Source organism: Porites lutea, chromosome 4 (genome assembly GCF_958299795.1).
Source record: "Porites lutea chromosome 4, jaPorLute2.1, whole genome shotgun sequence".
Lineage (NCBI taxonomy): Eukaryota > Metazoa > Cnidaria > Anthozoa > Scleractinia > Poritidae > Porites > Porites lutea.
Genome location: NC_133204.1, coordinates 26,921,777 through 26,931,912, shown reverse-complemented (window position 1 = coordinate 26,931,912; position 10,136 = coordinate 26,921,777). Strand labels below are relative to the sequence as shown.

Genomic DNA, 10,136 nt, shown 5'->3' with positions numbered 1-10,136 from the left:
TGAATGACTTGGTTTCCGTTATCATCAGTGCTTAGTTAGAGCGATTTTCGTATGACCTTGAAAAATGGTTTCGGTAAGTGTTTCTTATTTGTTTCATCAGCCAATGGATGAATAGGTCAAAACATGGCCTCTTCGTTTTCCCGCCAAAGAAAACCCAAACGTGAAAAGGCATTGTTCGATTGGCCAGTCACGTCGCAGTATGACGTCAAAGCGAAGCATCGGTTGATTTCTAGAAAGTTCTGAGGCGTGAAGTTTTTTCACCCGAGCGTTCGCTCAACCAACCAAAAGCCACGCGCGTTTGTATCTGTTCGATAAACCAATCAAATCGCTCTATTTCCGTTCGTTTGTTGTTCCTGTTTTGTTAGCGCGTTTTCATTTCGAGGTCATACGAAAATCGCTCTAATGCACTCACTCGCCTCTGTCATCCTGCAAACGCAAACTCCTTTCGCCTCAACTCATCCCTTATTCTGTACTTTTCTCTTAGGCTGTCTGCGCGCGCACATGTTCACACCTTACTCACGGACGCATTTTTATCTCCATTTCCACTGATGAAGAGTTAGAAACATTGAGACGTGTAGTTAAGTCTTTGAAGACATGTTAAATAAGCGTCGTAAGGCGGAGAGAAATGGCGGAAACAAGGGCGCGTTGATGAACTCAGGCAATTAATCAAGGTGGCTCCGTTATTACTAGTAATACAGGCGCATTGAGCTTTGACAAACGTTTTGTCATAATTTTTTTTAGTTTTATGAGAACTTTAAGAACTACATGCAGATGTCTTTCGGCAATAATATGAAAGAATCCGATTCTACTTGTGGAAGCTATTTTTTTGTCACGAAATTAGCACTTAAGGGGACCCACTCTTCAAAGAAAATCGCGTCTAGTATAAAAGTTTGCTGATACTTTCTACCACCAGTAAAATCGAATTAACTTATATTACTGCCGAATGATATATAATTTCTTTAAAGTTTCGTAGCCATCCCGTTAAAACAAAAAAGTTATGACGAAAGGATCGCACTCAATTCCTTTTTTTTCGTAGGTTGAACGAATATGTGCAAGCGGACGTGTGTCGTTTGGTTGGTGTTGAAAACTAAAGAGTAGGTGCTTCACTATTGACTTAGTTTTTCAACAAATTAGTTCGAAAATTGTTTGTATGATTTAAGAAGCGTAAGAATTTGTAGCTTCGATTTTGTTGCTGTTGTCTTGAACTCACAGCGTCTACTTCACGGTATTTCCTATACTTGCCAGCTTGAAAGAAGTTGTGTCACGAAACTTTTCCCAAATTTAGACAGGGGAACGGCAACAAAAGTGAGTGGAACACTAAATGAACTGCTCAAAACATTAAAGGAAGGTATAAAAAGCAGCAAATGTAAACAAGGCATAAATGTGCAAATTTGAAGAGACATTTTTGTCTTAACGATAAAGCTTTGATGTGGTCATGTGCAATTAATTTCCTCGCTAACCTAAAAGTTCTATTGCAAATGAGGACAGAATTCTGATCATCTCTGACGTTAACGACACCGACAAAGGTACTCAAATGAATGCTAATCTATCCTAGAACGATAATAAAGAACAATTCTCTCTCTTTTCTTCCAAGAACGTGAAAACCCTCATCTTCACGTTGTTAACGGCCAGCAACAAAGGAAAAAAAAGGCTACTTGGTCGCCTCTGCTGTTTGCAGGAAACAGTTGGTGCGGTCATGTCTAATCGACTTTACCGACATTATAAATTGCAGATGTAGATGAATGTTACCATGAAAAGTTACGTGAAAGAGGTTTCATTTGAATGGTATTTTAGCAATATAGGATTTTAAAGTTAGAGTAATAAATAATCTTGGTCTAGGAGTAAAAATCACAGCCACGTGAAGACGAAATGTAATTACCGACACTTTCAACGAAGAAGAGATAAACTTGAAAAAGGCGGGCGATTGTTTATTTTTGTTGTTGTTTCCCTAATGGCAATCCGTTATATCCTCTCCAATATCTGTCCATCCGTGTCCACTTTTGGCTTTTCTTGATATTTCGTTCATGTTCATGGCCATTTTTTAAACCCTTGAAACTTTGATATTGCCTAAAATGCGTTATCGACCCCTTTTTTAAAATACATGTACGTTTTATTGTCTCTAAAATCTGGTAACCGCGGTAGATATTACGAAATCTAAAAATTTCTCATGAGACTTTGGAAAGGAAGTTCCCGCATCCAAAACTGCCATCTGTGTTTAAACAAGCGCATTTAATTTTCAGCCCTGTGCTATTCGTGTTCCCACGAAAACCAGTTGACAGCTGAAGTTACTGAACAGTTTAAGGTCATTGATTCGACAGGTGACGTATTGTGTTTTAAAAATAGGGACAAGATTCTCATAATAAGAGCTCCTGCGATTTGTTAAGTGCTCTTTCTTAATCCGTCTACATGATAAAATGGGCTTGTAATCGCATGCAGGTTGTAATATTTGGATTTACCATGTCTTTAATTTTCTTGTAGTCTTTTAAATAATGTTTATGGTAAGCTTTTGGTCGTAATAAAGGGAACTTGAAGTCTTTTTCTCTACAAATGAATGCTTAGATCACGATTAATCACGTTTCAGATTCTGCGGTTCATAAATAAAAAGAAACTATAAAAGCTGACACCTGGTTTATGACTCATTATTAAAATCATGCCTACGGGTCAAAGCCCTCTTCTATGAGAATTTTTTAAGTAATAGTTTATTTGAAATGGCTCCTTAATTTTTAAGTAAAATTTTGGCGCAGGAAATTACTCGAATTTTGCGGTTTAATTCGAGCAAAAAGAAAAAAAACTATAAAAACTTAACCTGGGTTATGACCTGTTAGAGTTTTTTAAGGTGTAGTTTATTTCAAAAGTTCAATTGATTTTTTTACCTTGAATTTTCTCGAAGTTATTTGTTTGATTTAAGGGTCCATTTGGTCCATTATTAAGATAAAGGCTATATGGGTCATTAGGCCCTTTAAGATGCGAATTTTGTTAGGAATACTGATTTTGGCTTTTATTGTTTATGTTATTGTTTTAATGCTGGATTTACTTTGTAGGCGACTCCAAGCACACAAATAGCTAAATTGAACTGATATTGAACCGTCGTGATATTGCAGAATGTCGTTCCGCTTTCAGTGTTTCAACAACTTATCTTGCTCTTTGGTAACGTTAAAGTTCATTGGAAGTTGCAGACATGCTCGTTCGTTTACTGAACACTAAGTATTCAAGAATTCCCTTTCTGTAAAATCTTTGAAAATTATTAGAAAGATCAGTGAACGAAAAACGTCATCCAAAAAGACATCTCGCTCTTAACCGTTGTGCCCCAAATCGCCTGCAATATCCAACTAACCTCTTTAATATCTGTGTCAAAAAAAGTGTATCAGCCAAAAACAGGCATTGATTGAACGGAAGTTGGATCTTATCTCAACTTGCAGAGAAATACGATTTATTATACTCGGGAATTAACTTTCTTAGTAAGCAATTTTGGTACTGAATGACTTTTACTTTACTCCTTACTGTTCGGTGTTTTCCAAGGCGGCCTTTACGGTCGTGCACTCGGTGACGTATAGGCGAGACGAACGGTCACACATTTGCTCAGATCACGTGAACCGAAATGGGTAAATGAATAAGCCGCGTTGAATGATAAGGCCTAGGTACTAGCCGTGCAGGCCTACGGGGGGAGGGGGTAAGCAGAGGGGCTTGATTGCAGTCTTGCACTTAATTAAAAGATACCTTGTAAACACCATTGTAATTCACGTCACTTTTCCTATAATTTAGCACAGTGTAAATAGTCGTAAAGATCGCCGTAATAATTGTATATCGCAGTTAGCAAACTATTTGTTGCCAAATATGTAGACTTAGAAACGTCGCGGGCCTTATTTGTTAAAATTTTGTATTTGGATGACTTTTTCTTTATATATACTCCAGGACGCAAATTTTCCTGGTCGAACACCTCCTATAAAACATGTCGTGTTCATTCCTGGTCGCAACTTAAACCGGCATTCAAAAAGACAGTAAAGAAAAAAAAAAGGGAGGGAACTATATCCGGCTGGGTACGGTTGACTGCCGCGTTAAACTATTCATTTTTATATGAACAGTTTGACGGTTGGAGATTTGAAAGTTCTTATTTTGCATACACAAGCTCATGAGCTAGCATTCGCTCAAAGAAACTGGGGAAAACAGTGACATTGTTTTGAATATTGAATAAAAGTGCGGGCTTTCTTAACGAAATGAATGTGTCATTGCTTAAACGAAGACGGGCGTGCACCGAAACTGGGCATTTTGCCCTGAAAACTCCTGTATTCTCGAACCGTCAATACTATCAGTACAAGCTTGTTAGTGCTGAGATCGATTAGGGATAATTTCTGCATTTGTCAAGGGGCGACGATTTTTTAAATATTAGTTTGTAAATTTGGATGTATATCAAGAAAACGCTGTTAATTAGTGAAAATAATAATGATTTCGCCCTTTCTTGTCACCTTGTTTGCAGCATTGTTCAAGAGTTCACGTAAGGGATAATTTAAAAAAGAACCTTTTCCTATAAAAATAGGATGCTTATTTTATATTTGTACTGCAGATAAAAACTCTTAACTTTACGGTGGTTATACTTTTTTTCTCCCCAGCCAATGGCTTAGGACTGAGAGAAAATTCATTTAGTGAGATTGTTTATTTTACCTTCGTCATAATTTCAATCATTCGCAGCAAAACATACAGAAATAAGCAAATATCAGTTGTGCATTTAAAGAAGTAGTTGCCAAAAACAGTTTTATTGTTAGTTTTTCATTCCCAACATAATTACAATAACGTGTATCGGACAGTACATGTCATCTGTATTTCATGCCATAACGTCATATAGGGGTATAGAATGGTAAAATCGAGTGCGAGACTTGAGTGTTTTATCAATTCCGAGCTCGAGATTCTAATCGCCTAAAATTTCGTACCAGTAAAGCTAAATAAGAAGACCGAAAACGCCAATAGAAGCTAGCGGAAGCCCACCAATAAACTGCTTTGTCTTGTTTTACTGTCTTAATCTATACTATCTCAGTTCTACTCATGAACGCTTCCAAGATTTCGAGATTGGGCCAAAATTTTCCAAGACCCACGTTTTTCGATCGAGTCACCATTCTATACCCTTTCATCTCGTTAACACACGCTCGCTTACACTCTGATTAGGCTTTTGCCTGCGGCTAATATCGTGATAACCCTTTTTTTGACACGCTGTTACTTCTCACTGAAATTTTAGGCTAATTTGTGCCTCCAGGTCGTTGATTCATATGTAAAGGACGGTGAGATCTTTTTTCAAATAATATATTAAATGATCGGTGTGGGTAATATTCGTGTACAGCAGTTGGCCTTCAATGCTCAACACTTCTAAAACTCGAAGACAGTTTTGTCTTTTTTTGGCACGAACTATAGACAGTTAGCTGGCTTTCGACGCTCATAACTTAAACAAATTCTATAAATCGCGTCATGTTTTTACTTATTCGTCTTTTCGCATTTTGCTTCCTGTTTTCGTGGCTTACCCTATAAATGCCACTAAGGTGTGTTGCTGAATAGTTTGCAAAACACGCGTGACTAGATAAGCGTTTTGTGTTGTTATTGACCAGGTGGTCTTCCTACGCACCGACTAGATTAACTGCCAAAACATTTTAATGAAATTCTTTAAGGCATGTCAGGCACAAGAAAGAAAGGCAACGTTTTTAGATACACGTAGGATTGATTTTAACCCAAGTGAATTTTTTTTGGAATATTTGCAAGGGAGTTTATGACCTTGCACGCCCCTGTCTAATGAAAATGAAATGTTTAAATGTTGCGCATGCTTCTGCTGAAAGGAAAACTTTTATCTTTACAATAGATAGTTGAAAAACTTACTACGAAACTTTTTCATCAGGAAAATAGTATAATTATACATTACCCTGATAATGATGTCACACCATTTAAAGTTTATCTTTTCCTTCGAAACATCAGACAACGGATTCAATGCCCTAATCGCTAAACATTTTTGCCGTTATTGTTGTGTGTAATGTTCTAATATCCTTTTCCTGGATCAAGCTTGTCTTTAAAAAGCGCAAGCACCTGAAATTGGTTTCTTGCCGTTACAACTTCGCTGTTTTATTTCTGTTACAGTTTCATGTAATTTGCAAATAGTTATTTTGTGGATCGGCCCCAATCTGAAGGTCGCGTTTCGTTTAGAAAAAGAATAACAAGGAGAATAAATTTAAACCATTTATTACTTCACAAGGAATGATACTCATTTGATTCAAGAAGTGGTGGCTCGCTTCTCGTATCGGTACAGAATATGTTCATTAACAATGATTGCGCTTTTTATTAACTAAAACAAGTAGCCACCTGTTCGCCAAACCGGCTACCGTACACGTGATATTCCGTTTAGATAAATACCTTATTCTCTAGAATTTTTAGAACAACCTTAGTATTTTCTTTGTTAACATTCTAAAAAATAGTAATTCACTCGATTTCATAAAATAAATCCATACTTATACACATATTTCAGACTCTGTTAGCTGCTCTTATAATTTCTTGTACATCTTTGAATATCAAAAGTTACTCTTACATTGTCTTATATAAATACGCCCTTTTTATGTATACTAGCTCTGCCTAATAAAGAATATTTCTCTGAAGTGTTCTTTACACGAATTAGACCAATTTATAGACTTTTTATCAAATCTTAAACATGCTGCTCTGTAACACAAAGCGTATTTTAAACAACGATGCTCTATTTGTCAGTGTTTTAAAGCTGGGTTACGAACGCACGAACATTTCTAAAACTCTGATGGTGGAATACTGAATATGTTACATTGAGCATGACGCGTGCGTTTACAGTTAATAATATACTTGTTCTCTCTGAGATTCTATTAGGTTTTTGAAAGGCATATTTTCCCTCATTTGTTCTGTAACAGTATCAGGAACAAGCCTGTTGTTTAAGCCCTGCTGCTCAGGTTGTTGGGCGGCGTTAGGTTTCTCCAAGTAGTAGGCATGGTGTATGCGAATGTGCGTGCGAAGATTACTGGAGCTGATAAACTTCCAGTTGCAGATATTACACTTGTACGGCTTCTCGCCCGTGTGGGTGAGGATGTGGGACTGCAGATTGCCAGACGTTGTGAAAGCCTTGGAACACTGCTTGCACTTGTACGGCCTTTCCCCGGTGTGGATTCGAACGTGCCTTCGTAGGTCGCTTGAACTCACGAAAGCTTTAGGGCAATACTGGCACTTGTGTGGTTTCTCGCCCGTGTGCGTCAAGATGTGGCGCTGTAAGTTGGTCAACTGGGCAAACCCTCGGCAGCAGATATTACACGTGTATGGTTTTTCACCTGTGTGGATTCGGTTATGAATCTTCAGATGCGCCGCAAGAGCGAAGGCTTTTGGACATTTTTGACATTTGTAAGGCTTCTGACCGGTGTGAATAAGAACATGCCGTTGGAAGTTCCATGAGCGCGTGAATACTTTACTACAGTGCTGACAGGTGTAGGGCTTCTCCGTTCCACTGGAATCCACATCTTTTTCTTCTTTCATCGACGAAAAATCCGCTAAACGCTCTGGATCAGAGCCACCTTCCTCTCTGTTCCAAGTACTGACTCGGCTTTGTTCTTTCTCGGCATGAAAACCAGTTTGTCCTTTAAGCTCTCTACTCGCAGAGATAATATGAGGCTCTGCATTTGTGAAAACCAATGGCTGGGAGAAAGGTGAGGTTATGCGATAGAATTCAGCTTGAGTAGACGCCACTGTTGGGGGAGTATCTTCGGTATTATCTGCAATTCAAAAAAATCACAATTTGTTATCCTTTTTTTCATCAGCACGTTTACTCAAGTGACAATCAAATACTGCACTACTATACTGTTTCCTCCACAAAATGAACCGCAACAAACAAAACTTGTTACATATTTCATCACTTTATCATACGCAAAGTACGCCAATACAGCTTGGAATCATGGCGCTTGTAGCTGGCGCGTAAGCCAAGTGGTTTTAATGCCGAGTGGTGGTGTTAGTGGGCTTAACATAGATTTTAATAGCGACGCATTTTGGAGTGAAGCTGCTAATAACCTGAATTCTGTTAACACTTTCTTTTACATTGTACTGAAGGTGGTAATTAAATTTCTCCACCACAGTAAATATGTCGTACTTTCTTTATTTTATATATCTGAATGCTTTATTTGAGACTAGCGTTCGTTTTTGCATGTCGCAATTGTATTGTCTTCCTTGAACAAAATCTGAACTGAAGTTTTGCAGCTTTTTTGTAACTTACTGCCGAAAACGGATATATCTTGAAAATATTAGGCTCGTCAATTCAATCTTGAACACGTACTGTTCTAAAGATTCAATAAATCTTTAATGGCTCAAAATACCATTTTATAAAAGTCATCAAAAACCACCAAATTCTTCCTTGACGCTTTTAAACAGCAGTTTAAATCCGACGGCTTTTCAGCAAGCCGCAAAACTGTGCTGAAAACAATTCTCGTCAGCGTAAACCTTTAGAGAAGCGACAATCTCGCCTGGAGAAAATGTTTTACCGAGTTAACGAAGAACAAAAGCTCACTCGCTTCGTTGCATGTTTGGTCCCAAATAGATAACTGCCTCCCACGTTAGCCAATGGCATATTCTCTGAATAACTTTGAAACATCGAAGGAATTAAATCCCTAAAAGTCCACCTTTATTGAGAAAATGCGTTTTACCTCGCCAAAGCGTAGAAAGGAAGAAAATCTCATCGCTGTTTGTACACCTCGTATTAATAATTCAGGTCCAGCAAGGAGCTACTCGGTAGTCGCAAAACAAGACTAATTGACGGATTTGTTTTTTCCTTTGCGGTTTTCCTTTACCTAATTTTGGTTTTTTTTCTCTATGTCGACTCTTTGTAAACGTTCGTTGCATCATAAAACTTTTTAAAGGCACGTTTATCCCTGTTGCCGAAAATGATTGAGTTTTAATATCCTCTGAAAGACCCTCCAGGTAGTTTACGGGTTGCAAGATCGTATTTAAAATCCACAACAAAGAAAAGAAGAATTCTCGAAAAAAAAAATTGGGGCTGTAAATTGAGTGTAAGGACTTCATAGTGTCGTCTCTATTGTAAATTCTGATGAAAGGGTGCAAAAAAGCGAGAAAATCTCGAACAAGCCATCAGATATTACTTGTATTTAACCTGATAAATTGTCAGTTCTAATAAAGTGAAATGGGCAATTAGGAAATATTTGAGTGTATTTTTCACTAGCCTGCTTTCTGGAATAAATACTTCTTTTACAGTCTTCAAAATCTTTTTTGCAAGAACTCTTACCTTTCTCCCCTTCACTAAAACCAACAAAAACTGTAAGCGCTAACAACTAGAACGCACTTCATAAATATGGTTTTGAAAAATAGAAATATTACCAAAAAATTGAGAACTTACCGAAGTATGTGCTGTTGGCTTTCTTGAATTCCTTCTTTTTGATTAAAAATGAGCGAGGCATTTTTGATAAGTGAGTTTAAGGCTGATAGGCTTGCTATGTACTTCTTTGAGGATGGTAGACAGTCAGTCCGAACTCAAAATGCTTGGAGTATGATAACTCGATCGCTAACTTTGCTTCAAATGAAATGAAGAATCTTGCACTGGTTATTATAGGCGCTGATTAGGCCAGACAGGTGCAACGAGGATTTTGCAGCGGTCGTAAACAATTTCCCACTTGCTAGCTTGACACGAACTTTCATACATGGAAACTGAATGCCCTTGATCATCTCACGACAAAAGAATAACACAATCTGTTATTTAAAACAACAGCCTCTCCGTCATGCTAGGCCTAGGTATTTATTTATTAAAACCCGCCCAAGACCTATCAAGAATTCAATGCGTTACAGGTTGCGCAAGGCAGAAAATGGCTAAACGACTAATTCCACTTGACAATGGGCCGCTCTCAGCCAATCTAAACTCGCATATCTCATTGCGCATGCATGGTAGAATAGTTTGTTTAAAATCTTGAGAGGCTTGTTCGCTGCTAGTGGAATACTCTCTTGGCCAATCAGCGAACGCACTGCCAAATAATTTTAGCATGAGCAAAACGGTGAGCGAGAACAACTCTACCGATTAAAAAATCCGTCTAAACAAGTCAAAAGACTTATATTTCGCAAAGAAAATATTCAGGACCCCTTTTATGACATTTTTTAGCAAT

The 10,136-nt window shown here is 37.8% G+C and overlaps 1 protein-coding gene across 1 annotated transcript; it reads right to left on the bottom strand.

Moving 5' to 3' along the window:
- Positions 1-6,057: 6,057 nt before the first annotated feature.
- On the bottom strand, positions 6,058-9,788 carry LOC140935204 (uncharacterized). The gene is made up of 2 exons (XM_073384743.1): positions 9,380-9,788; positions 6,058-7,751 (listed from the first exon to the last, which is right to left on the bottom strand). The coding sequence occupies exons 1-2, from the start codon at positions 9,438-9,440 to the stop codon at positions 6,826-6,828; spliced, it is 987 nt and encodes a 328-aa protein (XP_073240844.1). The 5' UTR covers positions 9,441-9,788; the 3' UTR covers positions 6,058-6,825.
- Positions 9,789-10,136: the final 348 nt, after the last annotated feature.

What these genes read in the sequence shown, in the direction of transcription:
- LOC140935204 (XM_073384743.1), bottom strand. Translation starts at nt 9,440, where the DNA reads ATGCCTCGCTCATTTTTAATCAAAAAGAAGGAATTCAAGAAAGCCAAC. An exon ending in AGCCAACAGCACATACTTCG is followed by an intron (nt 7,752 to 9,379) that starts GTAAGTTCTCAA and finishes TTTGAATTGCAG; the next exon opens with ATAATACCGAAGATACTCCC.